At 35.2% G+C, this 22,145-nt stretch overlaps 2 protein-coding genes across 4 annotated transcripts in view; one reads left to right on the plus strand and one right to left on the minus strand.

Annotated features, from left to right (window-relative positions):
• Window positions 1-729: 729 nt before the first annotated feature.
• On the minus strand, window positions 730-17,808 carry TRMT10A (tRNA methyltransferase 10A). Of its 3 annotated transcripts, none has more exons than XM_032400885.1 (8): window positions 17,321-17,652; window positions 11,817-12,033; window positions 10,813-10,975; window positions 9,800-9,871; window positions 8,697-8,771; window positions 5,984-6,133; window positions 3,776-3,881; window positions 732-2,569 (listed from the first exon to the last, which is right to left on the minus strand). In XM_032400885.1, exons 1-8 carry the CDS (start codon window positions 17,355-17,357, stop codon window positions 2,301-2,303), a joined length of 1,089 nt encoding a protein of 362 aa, XP_032256776.1. In that variant the 5' UTR covers window positions 17,358-17,652; the 3' UTR covers window positions 732-2,300. The 3 variants fall into 3 exon arrangements, with proteins under 3 accessions (XP_032256779.1, XP_032256776.1, XP_032256777.1); XM_032400886.1 differs by lacking the exon at window positions 17,321-17,652 and adding an exon at window positions 17,679-17,808 and having other exon boundaries at window positions 733-2,569; XM_032400888.1 differs by lacking the exon at window positions 3,776-3,881 and having other exon boundaries at window positions 730-2,569; window positions 17,321-17,651.
• Window positions 17,809-18,184: 376 nt separating this feature from the next.
• Window positions 18,185-22,145, plus strand: part of MTTP (microsomal triglyceride transfer protein) — a 54,557-nt gene continuing 50,596 nt past the window's right edge. Inside the window, exons 1-2 of the mRNA XM_032400889.1 lie at window positions 18,185-18,198; window positions 18,462-18,527. The gene's annotated coding sequence lies outside the window, so the exon portion shown is untranslated. The remainder of the gene's footprint in view (window positions 18,199-18,461; window positions 18,528-22,145) is intronic.

The following is a 22,145-nucleotide window of genomic DNA, read 5'->3' on the forward strand; positions in this document are numbered from 1 at the left end:
TCTTGTACCTTTGGATATGACCTTATTTGGAAACAGGATCTTTGCAAATGTGATCAGGTTAAGATGAGGTCATACTGAATTATGCTGGACACTAATCCAATGATTGGTATGCCTATAAGAGGGACACAGGCAAGGAAGACTGAGGGCAGAAGCCATTTGATGACAAAGCAGATACTGGAGTGATGCAGCTGTAAGTCAAGAAACAGCAAGGATTGCTGGGACCACCAAAAACCAAGAAGAGGTACAAAGGATTCTTCCCTATAGCCTTCAGAGGGAACACGATCCACCTTGACTCTGAGCTTTTAGCCTCCAGAACTATAAGAGAAAAAACGTCTGTTGTTTTAAGCTATGCAGTGGTAATTTGTTATGGCAGCCCTAGGAAATAATACAGGGCTTTCATAATTAGTGACAATTAAACTACACAGTGCCTGTAATGATTTTTCCCTGCCTTTCGAAATTAACTTGTGCCTCATTCCATATCAAGTAATTTAAGTAAAAGGCATAATACAGTTGACCCCCGAACAACACACGTTTGAAATGCATGGGTCCACTTATATGTGAATTTTTTTCAATACAGTATAGTATTATAAATGTATTTTCTCTTACGATTTTCTTAACATTTTCTCTAGTTTAAGAATACAGTATATAATACATATACAAAATATGTGTTAATACACTGACTGTGTTATCTGTAAGATTCCTGGTCAATGGTAGGCTATTAGTTAAGTTTTGGGACAAAGTTATACACGGATTTTCAACTGTGTGTGGGGGGGTCGGTGCCCCTAACCCCCACACTTTTCAAGGGTCAACTGGGTTTCATGGTACTAAACCATATTTACTCAGGAAAACCTGAACCTTTGAAAAATACAACTTAAGACATAAGCTTTGCTCTTCTAGAATTGTAGGGGCTTTTATTTATATACCTTGCTCACAGACCTTATTTTAAATGGATAACTATAATAGATTACTAAGAATAAAGCACAAAAATTAAGAGACAGTAATATCAATACTAAATCTAATGAACTTTCTACCAAATGTGTACATAATTTGAGATGCCAATGAGTAAAAAGAACAGAAACTTAATTTATCCAAACTCAGTGAAGGCTTCTAAAATCTTACTTTAGCTGTGACAAAGAACAATCACTACTTTAAACATAACTGCTCTACATTTACCAGGAGAAAATAAAAACATCTCCTTTTAGCCCCATCTTCCCTTGCCAATGTCCTCATACAAATATTTAGTTAAGGATTTTTGCACTTACTGAAATTCAAATTCTTAGTGTTGTTCCACACAAACATTGATGCAAATAATACAGCTATTTGGCAACTCAGTCCTGTTATCATTAATGATACATGATTATGGACAGATACATCTACAATTATATATATTTTTTCATACATGCTTATTTACAGAAACATACAGTTATATAAGCTTGCATATTATATGCTAGTAGACAGATGCACATATAAAGTTAACTTTATTCACTTTAAGAACCAAGAAATATTTTATTTAATAGAAGTTCATATAGAAGGAAAGGATAGCTAAGAGCTGTTTCCTTTTAAATTTAAGACAAAATTGATACTCAACGGCCTTTTAAAATAATCTAGTCTGAAAAATTACATTTGTAATTGAAATAATTTACCACCATTATTGAAATTAAGAAAATACATTAAAGAGAGTCTTTACTCTGCAGTGATTGCTTTAGAACACGAAAAGGCATCACAGAGAAGGAACAGAGATGGGCTCCATAGTCCAAAAGAAATAAATTGTTGAGCTTATCAATCTAATACTTCTTCCTAAAATAACTGCATTCTTTTGAAGTAACTGAGTTGAATAAAAAAGCTGCAAATAGGAGGTAGCCTCCCATACAGAACATTTTGGTAGACTTACAGGAGATTTATGAATATCTATCTCCACAACTAAGTAGGCAATAAATCAGAAAGACACTTGATATAAACATAAAAAAGTAAAACTGAAAGGTCAGAAGGCACATTCTAAAAAATATAATCCAGTAAATAAAAGAGAATGAAGGTTTACCAATAAAGTAAAATTCTCAAGAAACTGTTGAGACTTAGAAAATTATTTTAAAAATTAAACATTTAAATTTTATGCAAAAACAAAAATACTTTATCAGGGCTTTTTATCACTTAGCTCTAAAAAAAGTTTTAAAAATTCACAACAGAAATAAGAGGAAATAAAATTTTCTCCCAATTAGAATATTCTATAAAGTACCTCATTTTCTCCTAAGTTTTCCTTAAGCTAAAAAAACAAAAAACAAAACAAAAAACAACAGATGACATTAGTGTGGTATAGAGTTCACTGTAGATTCACTGCTATTTTCTTTATCCTGCTTTTCTTCTTCATGTGGTGATTCTAGTTCATTTCTGTTATTTTCTTCCTCACTGGAATCACTGTCCAATCCATCTTCAACCCTGGCAGATTTCTTGTCATGTGAAGAACCTTCATAGGCTTTGTCTGTGGGAACAGCTCCTTTCCGTTGGGGTAAAATAGTAAAAAATGCTTCTTGCCAGTCTCTGGTTTCCAGATATTCCAGAATAATCTCAAACACTGCAACAAAGACAAACTCCATACATTTCTTAGCCAGGTTCATCACAATGTTGCATTCTGTATTTTAAAAAACACTGCCTTGGTATGAAGAGTGCTAATATGTCCTAGTAACTACTTTGTTCGTATCACTTCCTTCTCCTATGCATTGTCAGAGCCAATCTGCCCCAAGGCCCTCCAGGCCTGTTAACCTCTTCTCTAGTTTTTTCTCAATTCAGTTCATGAGCACTCAAAGATTTACCATTATCTTCTGTCAATTATAATCAATAGGCAGGGGACCTTTTTAATTTCCTTCCTATTCTTCTTTATTCTTTATATGGTAACATAAACTAGAAACAAAACAAAAGGTTAGCATTAATCTAAATTTCTTCTGTCTTTCCTATAGAGAGTCATTCACTCTGGGGAGCATCTTGCCTGCCCTTTTTTTTTTTTTTTACATCAGAGGTAAAGAATATAAATACTGTCTGCAAGGTACTCTCACTCTAATATATTGCTGAAGGGCTTAATTTGCATTACTCTATGGAAAAGTAATTTCCACTATCAAAGGTCTTAGAAGAAGTTCATTCCTTGAATCAGTAAGTTCATTTCTATAGTTCCCTAGAGCACGCTGTAGAGAAAATGTTTAGCACATAAAAAGAGCCCAATAAATAGTTGTATACTAACAAAAATTTCTACTAAAAAAAATCTTAAAAGCAAAACTCCAGGCAAAGACTCAGGTCCAAGAATACCACAATGTTATTTACAATAGTAAAAAAGAAAAAAAAATCAACAACAGAACAGTTACATTATTGTATATTCAGATGATGGAATATTATGGAGCCATTAATAATGATTCAATGACAGAAAACATAATTATAAATGGGGGAAAACACCCAAATTTATAAAATTTTATGCAACAGAGTAAAAATCCAATTATGTAACAAATAATATTATATATGTATAGGAAAAGAACTGGAAGGAAACACACCAAAAAGTTAATACCAAGTATCTCTGGGTAGTGAAATTATAGCTTTTTTTTCTTTATACTTTTCTGTATTTCCAATTTTTTCTAAAATACGCATGTATTATTTCTATATTCAAACAAATTATAAATGATTACATTTTATAATTTTTTCTCCAGCAAGATGTATATTTTCTACTTGTCCAAAGGTAATGTTATTCTTCACATTGTTCACTCAGGCATATTTTCATAATCCCCTTATAGCTTACCATGATTAATTGCCAAAACTTTTCTACTATTCATCTTCACAAAATTTCCAAGGGGTAGCTGTGCATGGTCAATTCCATGATCTGATGCTTGTTTATATGTGAGTCCCTAAAACAAAGATACTATAACTTGGACTAGAACATTAGATTATTTTAACTTAAAGTCTACAACAGAATAAGTACTTTTAAGAAAAACTATAGTTCAGAGAACATTATCTGACAAAGTGTGTGAGTGTGTGTGTGTGTGTGTAATTGCTAATCTGGAAGTGTTCTTCTGACAATAAGTATCGTCAGAATGTTTAGGGCATTTGTTTCAACAGCTTTACAAATGAGGAAACCCCATCACAAAGCTCCTCAGTGGAAGAACCACAAGAAAAACCCGGCTCATGCCTTTTGACTCAGATAGCTCTTCACATTCCACACTGCCTTTCTCTCAGTTTAAAATACTCAAACTGGGAGCGCCTGGGTAGCTCAGATGGTTAAGCGTCTGCCTTCGGCTCAGGTCATGATCCCAGGGTCCTGGGATGAAGCCCCACATCGGGCTCCCAGCTCAGCAGGGAGCCTGCTTCTCTCTCTCCCTCTGCCTCTCCCCTTGCTTGTGCTCTGTCTCTCTTTCTCTAATGAATAAATAAAATCTCTAAAATAAATAAATAAATAAATAAAATACTCAAACTGAATTCCTAGAGAAGCACCATCACTCTTCCTGTGAATGTAAATACATATAAAGATAAAACTATATATTTTTTTTTTAAAGATTTTATTTATTTGAGAGAGAGAGAATGAGAGAGAGAGAGAGAGAGCACATGGGGGGGGGGCAGAGGGAGAAGCAGACTCCCCGCCGAGCAGGGAGCCTGATGCGGGACTCGATCCCAGGACCCCAGGATCACGACCTGAGCCAAAGGCAGTCACTTAACCAACTGAGCCATCCAGGCGACCCTAAAACTATGTTTCAATTACATAACATTAAGAGGCACAAATGGCAAAGACAGAGTAAATGAAAACCTGATTTGAAAAACATTTTAAATTGCCTATAAATTTTATTTTCCCTATCAATTAAAAGATTGTTGGATACAAATTTTCTCCTCAAAATTAAAATCCTTAGAGCCTGTTCTAAACAGAATTGAAGTAGCCAAAAGACAAAGTACAGGAGAAAGAAGAGCTAAATTTCTTAACCAGTAGTTTGCAAATTTTAGGGATAAATAATAGATTGAGACAGGTGCTTCTGAAAACAAAACTAATGTAGTTCAGAAAAAAAAATTAGAGAAAAAAATTTGATTCTACACAAATAACAAAATAGAATTTTTCCACTAAGAAAAAAATTTAAAAAGCTAAAGATCATTCTGATAAAAATTCCCTGTGATGCTACAGAGCTGCACTGTCCAGTTATGCCCACAATTGTGACTACTTAAGTTTAAACTGATTAGTTTCTCAACCATACTATGTACATGATACGTGCTCACCAGCCACATGGCTACCATAATGGACAAGATGATATAAACTATCCCAATGTCACAGAGAGTTCTACCTCAGAGTGATGTTATACAAGAATAATGGATTACTTCATATTACTGCTGATAGCACTTCCTCAGACACTTGGTAAACATGGTTTTTCTTGAGTTGGGTTGCATTTAGCATATTGCAAAGTAGTTGGTAAAGTACAAAATAATGTTTTCTTTTAGAAAGTAAATTTCTGTAATTTTTCATTCAAATGAGGGTAAGGAGGGTAAGGAAGAGAGAAAAGTACAAAATATAAGAGAAAAGAAAACACACCCCATGAAAATAACATATTTAAAAACTCGTATAAATTTACCATTTGGTATTAATTTTGGTATAAACTGCTATAAATTTTACCATCAGCAGCATCTACTATCAATACAGCATATCATTTGGGCATGTGGACTCTGGAACAATCTGCTGGTTTCAAATCTCTGCTTTATCACCTACTACTATTGATTTTAGACTTAGTTTCTCTGTGACTCCAGTTCCTCATCTGTAAAATATAGATAATAACAGCACTGACCTCACTGTGTTGTAGGGAGGATTAAGCAAACTAGTAATATATGTGAAATGCTTTCTTAGCTAGAAAGGTAGTTCAGAATATAGTAGGCACTCAATAATGATCAGCTATCATTAGTATTATTGCTACTATCAAGAAAATTGTTATATCCATTTTAAGTATGAGCAAAAACAAAAATAAAAACTTAATAATACCTTGTGATGGTTGTGATCTACTAACCCTCCAATCACATAGGCCTTTGATTCATCTAATTCCTTCAATACATTAGGTGAGTCTGATGTTAGATAAATCAGGTCTTCTTTCTTTATGAATTCACTATAATGCTCTGGTTTGATGTAGATATCCTTTAAGACATAAGGAGAAAGATGTTATTAATTAATAGGATTTTGTGAAAATTGGCTAAAAACGATTATTTTCTCTTCCTTAGACAAAGCCACCCAACAGCATATGAAGGGAACTATGAAAGAATATTTTACAATGTATTACTGAGAACCTATTATTTCAATTCCTCATCACCTCACACCTGATTATTTAAGTAGCCTCCTACTGTTATTTCCCTGTCTCTAGCCCCAGATCCCTCCAATTTACTTCCACACATCAATGGCAGACTCACTTTCTAAAAAACCTACTTTCAATGTTTTATCTTTACCTGTAGGATAAAACTTAAATCCCTTTACTTAATAACTCTTTCTTGAATATGGCACTAACCTAGTTTTCTAACTTTATCTCTGTTCCAATAAAACAAATGCATTTTTTTTGGCCACATATCTGCTCACACTGTTCTCCAACCAAAGAATGCCTTTTCCAATCCTTCCCCTCCATCTGCATGAATCATCACAAAAGGAAATGGCTTATAGATTTAATAAATTCCATGCACTTGTTTCTACAAAGATACACATTTGAAGTCTTCATCAAAATTACCAGGTTAGAGGTCCAAAACTGAACAACAGCTGTCAGTCAGAATTTTGCAAACTACATTGACAGAATAAAGGATGATGCATCACCAGACTCAGATGGCATTTATCTAGTAATTTTTAAAGAAATAAAAAAAAGGAGACTTCTCACCTAAAATGTATAACCTACTAGGTAATATATAGCCACTTTTCTGGAAAACGGTATTATTAATTTGATACCTATGCTTAATAGGGGCCCCTAGAGGGACCTGAGTAAAGACCAGTGAACTCGTGAGTCTCTGGAAAACTGGTGGTATAAATAACAAATTTTAACAAGCCACAAAATAACTGAAAGTATGCCTATACTAATTACATTATTTCTTAGGAAAATAGGCATGAATATAAAACTTGGTAAATATATTGTACTTTAAAACCCAGGAAAGCTTTTTTTTTTTTTTAATTTTATTTATTTATTTGACAGAGAGAGAAAGAGAGAGACAGCGAGAGAGGGAATACAAGCGGGGGAGGGGGGGGCGGGAGAGGGAGAAGCTGGCTCCCAGAGGAGCGGGGAGCCCAATGCAGAGCTCGATCCTAGGACCCTGGGACCATCACCAGAGCCGAAGGCAGCCGTTTAACGACTGAGCCACCCAGGTGCCCCTAAAACCCAGGAAAGCTTTTGAAAATGTTTCACACCATAGGCTATGACTAAAATAAATGCAGGGGTGCCTGGGTGGCTCAGTCGGTTAAGCGTCTGACTCTTGATTTCGACTCAAGTCATGATCTCAGGGTCATGAGATCAAGCCCACGTCGGGCTCTATGCTGGGCATGGAGCCTGCTTAGGATCCTCTCCCCCTGCCCCCACCTCTCTCTAAAAAAAATAAAATAAAATAAAATAAATGCAGTCATTATGGGATTAGTGAGCGTGAGAGGGAAAGTTTGTCACGTAAAAACTGGCTTTGAGAAAGAAAAAAAATAGGACTAACCCAGTACTTCGCTGAATAGGGCAAGGTTCCTCAGGCATTAGTACTAAAGCCAATCTATTCGTCATCTTTTTTTTTTTTTTTTTTTTATTCGTCATCTTTGCAAATGAGAACAGTTTAGTCCAATAGAAAAAAAAAATGTGAGCCACATATGTAATTTTAAATCTTTCAGTAGACACATTAAAAAAAGCAAAATTGGTGAAATTAATTTTAATATATTGTACCCAATACAATATACCCAATATGTTATCATTTTAACATATAGTAAATTTTTTTAAAAAAAATTTCAAGCAGGTATTTTACATTCTCTCCCTTTTTTTGTACTGTCTTTGAAATCCAATGTATATTTCACATTTAAAGCACATCTCCATTCAGACCAGTCACATTTCAGTAGTTCAATATCCACATGTGGATGGATAGTGGACACCATATGGGATGGCACAGATTTAGTAGAAACAGAATGCAAGTATATTTCCAAATTTTAAAGTGACTTCACTCTTACAAATAATTTATCACCAGTTTGCTAGGTAGCGATTGTACACATAGACCTTTAAAATTTTTCCTGTTTTAAAAAATTGTTTTAAAGTTGGCAGTAAAGAACAAACTGAGGGTTGCAGCAGGAGAGGTGGGCAGGGGATAGGCTGGACAGGTGATGGGAATTAAGGAGGGCACTTGCTGTGATGAGCACTGGGTATTGCATGTTAAGTGATGAATCACTAAATTCTACACCTGAAACCAATTTTACCATATATGTTATCTAACTAGGATTTAAATAAAAAATAGAAATAAAAAAATTAAAAAATAAAGTTGGTGGTAAAATAAATGAGATTAATGAGAACAGATGTGAACAGGCATTTCAGTTTCTTTAGCTTCTCCCATTAGTAACATCAGACTTAGGTACAGTGATATACAGGGTTTAGAGACTGTATATCTCTAAAGAGACTCCTATATTTATTGGCATTATGTGAATTTAGGTAAAAAATTTAAGCGTAAAAATACCTGGAATTATGTGAGAGTTCAACTACTTTAATTACCTTCCAGTTGACCCATCCTTTGTCGTTTTCATCCATGTTCTTTTTCAACTGGCCTCCATGGCTTGTCAAGTAAAACTGGTAAAGAGATTGGTGGACACAGAGAGAGCAAATGACTATTAGAGTCCAATATTATATTTCTCTTCTATACTCATCTGATCATCAATGAACCATAACATATAGTCATTTTAGAAAAAAAATAAATTTGTGACATGCTTTAAACATACAAGAATAAATGTGCAGTAGAAGTGACATGTTTCATGTATCTCATAACCCACTACCTTGAGTATTCCATCCACATTTTTCTCCCATTTTACAAGCAGCTACAATCTGACTCTCCCTTAATGACAGCCCTTCTACAAACTCCCTACTTCCTGTCAAGTCTTCATTAAATTTCTTTTGCCGCCACTGTTTTTAACGAGTCCATAGTCTTCATAATTCTCCTTTGATTCTAAACCCTGACACCTATTGCAAGTCTAATCGAGGGTGAGAAGAATATAAAACGTAAAAATATAAAAATACTATCACTTGATAAAAGAAAATAAATATCTAACCAGAAATATATTAAGAGTTTCAGGTTCTTAACATCAGTGAGCCAGTGTTAATTTTTAGGTCACCTAGAATTCAAACAAATAGAAAAAAGACCCTAACTACTCTTAACAGCCACCAATTAGTCTAAGGAAATACCTTTCAAAATGGTCACAGACTCAAAATCCTTTAGGTAGAAGTAACCTAACCACAGGTAGGATGGCACACATCAAGTTGGGGGCAGTTCCCTCACTTCCTGCGAGGGAAGGAATTGAGAGCTGAGAAACTGGTATGGAAATATGTATATATCCTTTAGTGAAGATGTTCAACTACACAGGAATGAGATCAGTGTGTACAAAACATGATGACCGTGCAACGTGTGACTAAGACTGACATGGGAAAAAATGTTGAAAACATTTTATTTTTGTAGCAAATGAAAACATTTTTCAAATAGGCATTTTGTTCTCTAAGGAAAAGCATCTGTAAGATTCTTGTACAGGCAATTGGGAATATCTCTGCCTTTTCCTGAGGAACTTATAAAAGGAACCTGGAATCTGTTTTAAATTCCCCAAACATACCTGCACAGGATGCAGTGCTCGTCGATTTTCTGCATAACATCGTTGAATCTGCTTATGAAGTTTCTTAATGTCCTATAAAAGAGTGCAATTTTTCAAGCAGCATTTTGAAAATCATCTATGACCATTCCACAATCTTAGTAGAATAGAATAAGCAGAAGAGAGGGACTAGACAGGTACATTTTTTCCTCTGGAAATACAGGCCCTTTCTGACATTTTCCATTCAACTTCAGTACATACTAACATAATAATTACTATAAGTAAAGTCAATACCCTGACCAATAATTTCAATTTTGTATCCACTTAAAATGCTAATTCATGAAAATATTTACTCCTCTTAAGAGAGAACAAAAGAAGAAAAACTCTCTTAGAGCCATACTACTGCTATTTTCGTAACTTACTAACGGTTTGGAAAGTAAGTAAAGCATGTTTTCTTCAATAACATTGTTCAGACAGCCAATTTTCTCAAATTAGTAAATAAGAAATAATTCTATTAAACCAATCACATTTCTTACTTTCTTCTCCTGATTAGGACAAATAACAAAAACACTCCTGGATCTTTACGATTAATATAGTTACTGAGTCTTGTAATCTAATTACGGTGTCTGTGTCTCTCTCTTCTACGCATATAAATAAGAGCAATTTATTAGCTAGTTTAACTTAGGGGGCATGATCTTGGAAAACTTTGAGATGCATTTTAGTATATAAATTTATATCAAAGTGATATTACCTATTAAAGCAAGAATTATTCAACCTACTTTATTTTGTTGTTTTTAAAGATTTTATTTATTTATTTGAGAGAGAGAAAGAGTGCGCGAGAGAGAGCACAAGCAGTGGGAGAGGGAGAGGGAGAAGCAGGCTCCCCACTGAGCAGGGAGCCCAACGCGGGGCTCAATCCCAGGACCCGAGGCGGGATCATGACCTGAGCTGAAGGCAGACGCTTAACCGACTGAGCCATCCAGGTGCCCCTCACCCTACTTTACCTACAGGATTTTTCTGAGAATGATTCATGATACCTTTAATACCATCAAGCTGTCAAAACTGCAGTCAATGATAAGGCGGAGTGTACTGTGAACAACATCTCTTCGAATACGTTTTCTGTCATTTCCATCTGAGTTTGATTCCAGTTGACATTGTCGCTCTAATTGTTTTCTCTTGCGTTTTTCCTTCCGCTTTTGTCTAAAATTAGGAATTGAAACTTTTTGTTGTTATTTACATATTGAGATATTTACAAGACTCTTCTAAACAGAAAAAAAGCCAATAATTTTTTTAAATTAACAGGCTGAACCACATGAAACTGCTACTTCTATGGATCAAATGTCAGCAATTTTATACCGTCCACCAAAAAGCTTTAGACAGAAAATAATTTTGCAAAAACAATATAATACCTTCTACACAAACCCTTACTACTCCTAATTTCATTTATTATTGGTAATATACTATACTAAGACTTCATAAAATACTGAATTTTCGACTTAAGGATGAATTTTTACTTTTATCATTCTTCTCCTACATGATTTTCAAACAACATTAATACAGAATACAGCAAAGTAGAAGTGTTTTTTAAAAAAAAACCTACTTTTTCTATCATCTACATCAACTATAGTTTATTTTCCCTCAATAAATGTTGGCATTATATAATAACAGCTTCAGCTTAACTGCTCTCACCAAAACCTACAATGGTTTTTCTAGCAAAATCAATGTTAGGCCTAAATTTGATCTTTCTGAGGTGGTTATTTTTGTTCTATATCTAGGACATGGATGCTAACTATATCCCTTATCTAAGTCAGTTATTTCAGAAACTGTGCTGCTACTCATAACAGGTTCTGGGTGAGAAAAAGTGTAGTGTAAATCCACCAAGGCAGAAACAAATACAGTTTTAACAGCCAATCGACAGTGCTGGCTGACAACATACAGAGCCCCAGGTTTAATTATCACAATTACTTCTGATGTGTCGAAGGGCTATGCAAAGTTCAGCACTCCTGAATGGGGTAGCATATATATGCATTTTGAAACATACTTGCGGAGTTCTCGTTGTTCTTCCCATTGTTTCTGTTTAATTAGCTTCTTCATCTGTCGTTTAGATATTGGTTCAAACCCTTCACCTAATCTTGGCTTCTGGCTCTTCTCTTGATCTTCACTTAAGCTTTGCTTTCTTTCAACATTAGAAGACTCAATAAATGCTGGCAACATTTCAGAGGTCATTATTTGATGCCTCTGAAAATACTGAAAGGCAACTTTTGACGTGAACAGGTAAGTTACAAACACATACAAAAAGTAAAAAAAAGATCAAAAGATGTGATTAAAATTAAATCCTATCAATAACGAATAAAAATATAAATTTAGACAATTAAATGCCATTTACTGGCAAAGACCATTTGATGAAATGGGTGTTTGCATATACTAGTAGCAGTCTTGGACAATTTTTGCAGAAGGTTACACAGATCCGTTTCAAGAGCTTTAAAATGTCATGATACCCTTTGACCCAGTAACTTATTTCCTTAGAATAAATTCCTGTAAATGGATCAGAAATATACACAAAATTAATGCAAAAGGGTATATGTCCTGCAGCATAATTTTTTACAATGAAAAATTAGAAACTACTTGAATGTCAGCAAGAGGTAGCTGTAAATAAATTCATCTGTAACATGGACTGGGGATACTAAACATCCAGTAAAAATCATGTTTCCCAAAATTATTCAGTGATAAAAGGAAATGGTTATGCTAAGTAGAGAAAAATAAAAAAAAAAACATATATATTATATCCAATTTGTTTTAAAAAGAATATGTACACATAAACATGTTTAATTTTTATCCATGGTTTTTTGCATTTTCTATATTTATATAATGAAAATATATTGCTTTATGAAAGAAAAAATACTTTTAAAAAAGTGATGGGAAGAATCTTTTTTTAGTTGTCATTAATGCTACAGTACAAGGGAAATGTTACTTTCATTATCTGGGTGTACACTCAGAAATGATTTCTGACAAAAGATAAGCTATAGATTTACCTATTTTGGACAGTGAAGAATACAAATTTGGTTTCCTCTCAGTATATTTCATTGTAAATATGTAATTATAAATATCCATGTTAGCCATGGCTGAAAAACAAAATATATAAGCTGATCTTATAATCAGTCATGGGATGTGTAGGACCATCTCAAACATATTTAATTGGATTAACCACGCACATCTTTATATCTATTGTCTAGAACTGAACTTACCTTCAGATTAGGAAAGAGTTAAAAATACTAAGATTTCTTTTCTCTTTAACAGATTACTAACACTACAACTTAAAAATTTATTTATGCCTAGCAAAGACTAAGCATGACTTGCAAATGTTCTATTCGCATTAAAGAAAATTCTATGATTCTTTCTTCTTAAAAGAGATGGCTAACAAGTCTATGCAGAGAAGCTAATATCTAAGAGAAAAATCCCAACAATTCAGATAATGGAAAGGACAAAACCATGCAGAAGATAATTTAAGCAGCTTTATTATGTGGTTCTTGCTTTCTTTAAAAGTGTAATGTTTTAACAGGACACATGGGGATAACTAAGAAAACACAAAGTTTACCAAACTTTGACTGACAGATGAATTTTAGATGTGTGTTTTGGGGGCTACAGCAAAAACCCTGGCATTTTGCTAAGTCACAAATTACTGAAGGGGAAAGAACCATCTAGTAATCCAAGTAAGAGTTCACAAGTTTTCCTTATGGCACTAACCAAACAGTACCCTTAGTTTGGGGAAAATATCTCCTAGAAATGACAACCCAAATTTGATTTTATACTGGAAACTGCCTATAGGCACGGATGGTCTGCTTTTGCCTAATATTATATCGCCACATTACATTACTAACACAGTGCCTGGCAGTTAGTAGATGCTTATTATATATTTGTGGAATAAACAAATGAGTGAATATATTACAAAGGATTTTAAAAAGTAATGAAAGTGGTTATAATGAACATTTATTAATTCTTATTGTGCTAAATAATGTATTATCTAAATTAATCCTTAAAACAACCCTACAAGGTAGACAGCATCATGCCTACTTTAGAAAGAAGGCACCGTGAGATAAAGTAACTTGCCCCAAATTACAAAAGTACTAATTAATTCCTAAGAAACAAGGCACCTAGAACAAATCTAGGACAAAGTCCTCAAAATACTTGCGGAATGAATAGACAAATGAAGTGATGGAACTAAGATTCAAACCCAGATCTAACTCTACTTTCTCCCAGAAATCCAAAATCTTATTTAGAAAATGAGGGTTTCCAAAGAATATAAAAGAGCTGTGTGGCTTCACCCCAGCTGTTGGAGGGCTCTGAGAACACTGTGTAACTGAAAGAGGAGAAAAAAATAGCTCCAGTTCAATTCCTTTCCACTGAATACAAAAATGGGACAGACTTCCTAGAGATAGTTGCCAAAAGTTCACGTTTTGAGGCATCCTGTCTCTCAATCTTGAAATACATGACAACAGTAGATAAAATACAAGGGGAAACAAAAAAGGTATAGCTTCTCTCAAAACCAAAAACAAGAACTAAAATAGATATTGTTTCTGCTGGGTCTGCTATTAAAGGCAACTGGGAATTTTCTTAGCTTTAAAGAGGATGGGAAAGAGAATAGCATTATTATTGTTTTTAAAAAAATATTTATTTACTTATTTTAGAGAAAGAGCACATGCACTGGGGGGGGGGGGCAGGGACAAGGACAGAGGGAGGAGAAACAGGTTCCCTGCTGAGCGTGGAGCCCTATGCAGGGCTTAATTTCACAACCCTGAGATCACGACCTGAGCTAAAATCAAGAATCAGATGCTTAACTGACTCAGCCCCCAGGCGCCCCTAACAAAGTTTAAGATGAACCCTTAAACTAGTGTTGGGGGTGGGGCTCCTTTTTCCATGAAAAAAGGCTGAAAACAGGTGAAATTTAGACTAATGGCTTATACCACACTGGTTACCTGGGGAAACCCAAAGTGTGAAACAGACAGCTTCTCAGCTACAACCAGGGCCAAACCATGAGATGACATATGAACTTAGAACACTACAGGATTAGAATTCTGTATCACCTATGCAAGCTGTGCTGTGGAATGAAGCATTTAACAGGGCCAGGGGTAGGAGCAACCACAAAATCAGCTGCAGATAGACAGATGGTTTGGAGAGGGGAAGTGATAATTCCATGAGAGGACTATGCAAAGCAAACTTACAAAAAGACAGAAATGGATGGGAAAAACCGAACAAAATCAACAATCAGGAGATAAATTCACTCTTCACAAATTGAAAATAATAGGACAATGTGAAAAAGACTAAAATAAGTTTGATTGGAATCTTTCAAGAGATCATAGGGATAGAACCATAAAAACAAAACAAGAAATCGGGCACAAAAGCAGGCATAAAAAAAGCAAAAAGAAAAATCTATGAAAAAGAACCTATTTGGAAACCAGGAAATTAAGATATAAAAATTTCAAGAGATGAGACAAACTCCAGATTATCTGGAGTCCAAGAGGTAATGGATGAATTAGAAGACATCCTGACAATCTCAGAATTCAGAGAAACAGAATGACAAAATATGTCAGAACTACTGAAAGACTTAATAGCAGGATGAGAGAGATACAAGCAAAAAGTTAACTGGAGATAAATGTATAACCTTAAGTTCATTCATTAAAGAGTGTTCTTAAAAAGCTGGAAAAAACATAAGCATTCAACTTAAGAAATAGGAGACAGGGAAACTCAGTAAGCCTGAAAAAATTAGAAGGAAGAAAATTTTAAAATATATATTGTGATCCCCAGAATCACTTTTATTTTACTGCCTCTCTATACACAGTACATTAAATAAAAGCAATGCATGTATGCAAAACAGTACATGGTAGAAAACAAGCTAAACCTGCTCACCAAGCTAAATGTGCAAACTTAAAAGCACAATTAAAATTCACAGGAAACGAATTGCTCTCTTCATAAAACAATGACTAATATTCCAAAAGAGGACATTTCTGTTCGTCAGTGGCACTGTGTTTTGCTAGTTCTTTATTCTGTTAAAAAAACTGCAAGTATTGACTGGCTCTATAATGTGAAAAATTTTTAAAAAAGCAATATATTGCAGTGTTTTATAGCTCATGTACACCAGGGGGAGCTTTTGTCTTTCCTACCTGAGAAGTCTAAATTAAATTTAACCTGGCCTATCATTGCATACTAATGTTTTTAAACAGCCTATCAAATACAAGGAAAGGTCATGAGCTAGTCGACATTTTCATTATCTTTAAAGCTATTCCGAATTAAGAAAATGCACTGCAGCGAGTGAATATTTTTAAAGCTTTGATAAGCTAGATACATTGAGGCACAAAATAAAAAAGAAATGCTAGCTTGAGATCCAATATATTACTGCTTACATCACACTCTACAAAGATGTGTACCAACTCTCACTTCCTATACCATACAATAAGCATTTCACCATGTACTAGCTTGTTCAGATGACCTGAAGCAAAATGTGGCATTTTTTTACTCGGTATACTTGCTTTCTAAAGTTTTTGCCACAGTTTATAAGCTCCATAGCAGAAGTTTTGTGTTCCTCCCTCACACGCAGTGACACAGTACATTTTCATTTATTCAACCACGTTCAACAAGTATTTAAGAGCAATATTTTGTAGCAATTATAGAAATATCTGTGTGAAATTTAGTTTAATATAGAATTTTTACAAGGTTGGTTTATTTAGTCACAGAAATTGGTTATCAGGTGGTCTGATAAAACCAAGAACTGGATAAAAGTGACTAAGGCCATTTGGTGTGAGACAAATAAGTAGTGTTAAAAAAGGGGGGGGGGGGCATCTCAATCTTCCTTGTATTTCCAGTTCTTAGCACAGCTTCCAGCAGGGAACACACACATACATCAGTGAATAGCCAAAATAAAAATTAAAAAAACAAAACAAACCCAACTTCCATGGATTTTGATTGGGCTAAATAGTCTTCATAATTTATGACAGAGTCTCCCTTTCTGAAAGATCCAAAAGAATGTTGGAATACCTGCAAAATGGAATTAAATGACCTGACAGTGACAGGGAAAGAAAGAAAACCCTTTTTAAAACGCGCCGGCCAGATCTGCAGTATCGAAAGCGCATGATTCAGCGGTCAGGCCCCTTGGGAGGATTGGGCTGGGATAGGGAGAGAAGGAATTAAAAAACAACCAAAACAAAAAGTGAGAAAGTCATCTGTTGCTATCCTCTTTATAGCTCTAGAAAAATTCCCGAATTTTAACACTTAACATATTTCACTCAAATCAAGTAACGCCTCAGTCCTCTTAAGAACCATCCTCGGCTCACCACCAAGGGGCTAACAGCACCTGCACAACTTTCCCCTGAGCTCTCAACATTTCAGAGCGCTCAGCTACGTCAGCCCCTCGTTGGAGAAACGAGATAAGGCCGATTTAAAGAGGTAAAGTGACTGCTCCCGGTCTCTAGCCACGAAGTGGCAGAACCACAACTCGTTTTCCAGCCCTTCAGAGTCCAGATTTCCCTCTCCCTTCATTATTTGGAAACTCACACTCTTCAAACACTAGGGACCGGATCCCGACCCCCATACAAACGTCGACCGTAGGCGCCCCCACAGCAGGTGGGTTGAGCCTCGCCCCACACTCCCCTCTAGGCGACCTGTCTGCGGACGCACTTGAGGAGGGATTAAACTACAGCCAGCGAATCAGGGAGCTACTTGGCGCCGGGGACGCTCTGTATCTGACATCACTTCCTTCGGGAACTGGGTCGCGGCGCCACTTCTACAGCCCCACTCCCCTCTCCCCCGGAAGCCGTGTTGCTAGTTGAGAATGGCACTCGCAAAAGCCCCTTTTGCGCCCAAAGAAGACCAGAGAGTAGGCAAGCGCCAGCGGCAGTGCCAGGAGACTTACCGAGCTGAGGAGTTGTCAGGGAACTGAGAGCACCAACACAGAGCCTTCTCGTAACGGTCTTGATACAGCTCACGAATCTTCCCTAGGAAACTTCAACTCCCAGAGGCAGGGACGGAAGCTATGCGTAGGAGGCTACGGCGCTTACGCCTTTACGTCATCGAACTGCGCCACGTTTGGACATGCAGTGAAAGAAAGCGGAGGGAGTTCATGTTGGGCGGGGTCTGGAGTTAGGATTTTTGGAGGGGGAGGTAGTTAGAATGATGTCTGTTTTTCCACCCCGAAGCAAGTGTATACTTGCAGGCATGTATTCGTTTATATATTCCTATGGGGATGGAGGAGGGGTGTAAGGCATACCTACTTTTATAAATTTTAAATGCGAAAGAGTGATGGAGAGCTCTTTAATTCTCTACTGGAGTTGATAGGAAAGCGTATAGCTGCGCCTAAACTATAATGTATACGGAAGAAGGTTGTCAGTATCACATGATTTCACACAACTCAAATGGAAAATCAAATTTAAAGAGTGAGTCAAATTCCCAATAAGATGCATTTAAATCTAGAATGTTTAAAAATTTTTTCTTCATTATAGTCATAAGTCTTACTCTCCATTCCTTGAACTATTTTTCTTATGCTGTTTTGCAAAACATCATGTGACATTTCATTGTTTATAATACATGACCTTATATGATCTTTTTGCTATATATAGACCAAGTCAACTGAGGGAGAACTGAAACATAATCTAGTAGACTGTCATTTTTAGCTTTTGTTTTATCCTACTTCTAATAGGTGATTATTGCAGAATTTGAAGATAAGAATGAGATTTCAATGGATGAATAGAAGACTGCCATATTGGTACGGAAAGAATTGTGAAGTAAATTATTCTTGATATTTGAACATTTTTAAACGCTTTAATGAATAGAAAATTAAATTCAGAATTTGAGTTCTCTAGTCACAAAACTGAAGTAATTCTTGCTTTAAACCCTCAAATTTTACTTGAAAAACTATGTCAGCTATAACACTGTTGTGGATCACTCCTTGTTTCTTCCTCATCTTAAGTCTAAAAGATCTCTTAACTGAACATTGACAACAAAGTGTGGATCCATTTCTGATGTTAGTAGGGCATCTTTTTTTCAGCTGCCTCTATATGGGCAAAGAGTAGCTGAGTGAGGATTAGTAATTGGATATGTAGTCCTTCACATGTAGGTCATTAAACTCAGGCTGGCATAGTGACGGGCCAAATTTTTCAACAGCTGTTCAGTGCCTCTCAGGATTCTGTTTATGAGTAATAATATATTTTTTCAGTGTTAATATTTGGCATCCTTATATATTTAAAGCAGAATTTTTAAAGTTACCTTAAAAACCCTCATATTGTCATGGTGGAGTCAATAAGTTTTCTTTTGACATAGCCATTTTAACTTTACAGTCATGTGGTGCAAAAATTTAAGTGATTCTACTATGAATACAAAGCAGGCACCGAAAAAGTGCCAGCAAAAACGGGGAGGGGGGGGGATTTAATCAGAAATTGAAGCATAATATAGAAAGTACAGGAAGTAAATTCATGATATGAAATAATCTTCATTGATTTGTAAAATTCATGTATTTGTTTATGTGACACATTGAGTTCATGTTTTTGTCTTAGTACTGTTCATACAGAGATAACTAAATCATAATCTGGCCTTGTAAGGAATCCATAGACTAGTGGGAAAGCCAGTGGTAAATAAAGACCTATACAACATACAATGTGCTTGAGATGCCTTGAGTTTTTTAATTTGGACAACTATAGGAATGCAATTATGTTAACTGGGTCATTTAGGGAATAGTGGGAGAAAATTAGGTTTTGAAAAAAATAGTTTGATATTGAATATGTGGGTTCTGGGGAGTATGTAGGATAACTAAATAGAAACAGATTTAGAAATCATCAGCACATATTTAGTGGTTTAAGCCAAAATAAGAGTCTGAAATCAAAATAAGACTCTGAAATCAAAGAGATACTAGTTTATGGGTTGCAAACCTATAATGTCTATGAGGACTAGAAGGTAACAAATGAGAGAAACTATCTGGGAGAAAAGTATCACAAACCTGAGAGACTATTCTCTGTTTAGTCAGGGCACAGGTTCCAAGGAGGAATATGGGCTTCATTACACAAGATCTCAATTTTTAAAGAGCAGCCAGGAAATTGGATTTTTATGTGAAATCTGGTTTTTAAGCGTTGGCAACTATTTTGTTCATTTTTTTAAATAGTAAGCAGGCTAAACAAAACATGTGGACCACAATCAGATAATTGGCAGCCAGTTTGTTAAGTTGGACTATTTGTAGGGTGGGAAAGGGGCTCAGATAGAACCAGAATTTTGTAACAACAACAACAAAATGGTAATAAATACAATTATGAGCTCCTCCAAATGTTTGGTCTGAGAACATTGGGCAGTCATCACAAATTGCATTATTTTAAGCCTAGTTCTGTTATTTCATTAAGTCTAAGAGTGTCCTTCAGCAAGCTGGGAGTGGGAAGGTGTGGGAATAGACTAGTGATTGTGAGTACATTAATTTCAGGCCAAGAAAGCAAAACAAGTTAGTTTTTAAATTAGTTGAAAGTTATCTAAAAGGCAGAATCAACATATTATAATCATTTCAACTTGTATTTTGATTGATTTAAAAAATACAGGAAAAGCTTAAAACTTGAAAAAATATAACTTACCCCCCTCCCCAATTAATACATGAATATTGAAGCTCTATGAAGATAATTATGGAGGCATTGTAGTCTGAATCTCCTCATAAAAACAGGTAGAACATCTTGGATAGCAAAACAATAATAATAACAAATATAGACCATGGGTATAACATAACTAAGTGAAAAAGAATCCTCATAAAGCTCATAATATGAGCAGGTGGGAACAAACTGTCAACTTAGTACCAGTATCTGGGTAGGAGGTAACAGTGGGAAGACAACAGAGCATCTGAAGGCCATGAGAATGGGAGGACCCCCAAACTGCCAACAGGTATTCACTGAAAAGCAAGGGAGATGAATATGAGATCAGGAGCAAAACTGGCTGACTGTAATATCAGGGTGAGTACAAAGGGAGGAGCAGGAAGGTCTGAAAGTGCTGGAGAGATATGGAGCTTATGAACTCATAAAACTTAATAAACCTGAGCTCCCTTCCTGGACAAAGCCCAACACTAAGGAGAAACTTCTGGGAGTAGAATCCAAATTGAACAGGACAGGGACAATAGAAGCAAAGAAAAATGCAGGTCCAAATAAAAGTGGGAGAGAAGAGACAGAGCTCAGAAATGACAATGATACATAGGTGTCATTGTATGAAAACATGAGAAAAGGAAGCTTTAGAATCATGAGGCTAGAAAGTTATTATACCCACCCCTCCCTCTTAAAGGTAAAGAATAACTTATTTAGCTTAAAAATACACCACAAGAAGGATTACAGTTGAATCCTTTTTAAGTTGTTATAGTAAAATATGAAATAGAGAAAAAAGCATATGAAAACTATAACCCAGTATTTCAAACCAAGAGAAAAATTTTTTTTAATGATAGAAGATAGAACAACATAAAACAACAACAAAGAACTAAAAACCTCAGAAATAAAGTGGAGAAAAGAAGATTTGAAGAGGAGTGACAGAACTCAGAAAAGAATACAAAATATAAAAAGTACACATATATATTCGACCGTCTTACTGGGAGTCTTAGTGCAATAAGATAAGAAAAGGAAATAGCTTTCTTAGAGACTACTAGAATAATATATACCAACAAATTGGAAAACCTAGAAGAAATTGATAAATTCATAGAAACACACAACCTTGTAAGACTGAATCATGAAGAAATAGAAAATCTGAATAGACCAATTATAAGTAATGAAATTGAAGCAGTAATTTAAAGTCTCCAAAAAATAAAAGTCTAGGACCAGAAAACTTCACAGGTGAATTCCACCAAACATTTAAAGAAGAGTTAGCACCTATCCTTCTCAAGTTACTCCATAAAAAATTGAAGAGGGAGGAACACTTCCAAACTCATTTTACAAGGCCAGCATTATCTTGATACCAAAACCAAAGACACCATCAATATTCCTGATGAACACAGATGCAAAAATTCTCAACAAATTATTAGTAAACTGAATTCAACAATACATTAAAAGAATCATAAGTCATGATCAAGTGAGATTTATTCTAGGGATGCAAGGATAATTCAACATCTACAAATAAATGAACGTGATACACCACATTAACAAAACAAAAGATGAATTATATGATCATCTCAATAGCTGCAGAGATTGACAAAATGCAACATCAGTTTATGATAAAAAAAAATTCTTAACAAAGTGGGTATAGAAGGAAATGCCTCAATATAAAAAAGGCCACATATGACAAAGTCACAGCTAACATCATACTTAATGTGAAAAACTGAAAACTTTCCCTCTAAGATCAGGAACAAGATAAGGATGTCCACTGTCACCACTTTTATTCA

This window comes from Phoca vitulina, unplaced genomic scaffold (assembly GCF_004348235.1).
Source record: "Phoca vitulina isolate PV1807 unplaced genomic scaffold, GSC_HSeal_1.0 scaffold3, whole genome shotgun sequence".
In the NCBI taxonomy this organism is placed as follows: domain Eukaryota; kingdom Metazoa; phylum Chordata; class Mammalia; order Carnivora; family Phocidae; genus Phoca; species Phoca vitulina.

What these genes read in the sequence shown, in the direction of transcription:
- TRMT10A (XM_032400885.1), bottom strand. Translation starts at nt 17,357, where the DNA reads ATGGGGGTCGGGATCCGGTCCCTAGTGTTTGAAGAGT. An exon ending in ACAGCTTGATGGTATTAAAG is followed by an intron (nt 9,872 to 10,812) that starts GTATCATGAATC and finishes ACTCTTTTATAG; the next exon opens with GACATTAAGAAACTTCATAA. An exon ending in TAGATCACAACCATCACAAG is followed by an intron (nt 3,882 to 5,983) that starts GTATTATTAAGT and finishes TCTTTGTTTTAG; the next exon opens with GGACTCACATATAAACAAGC.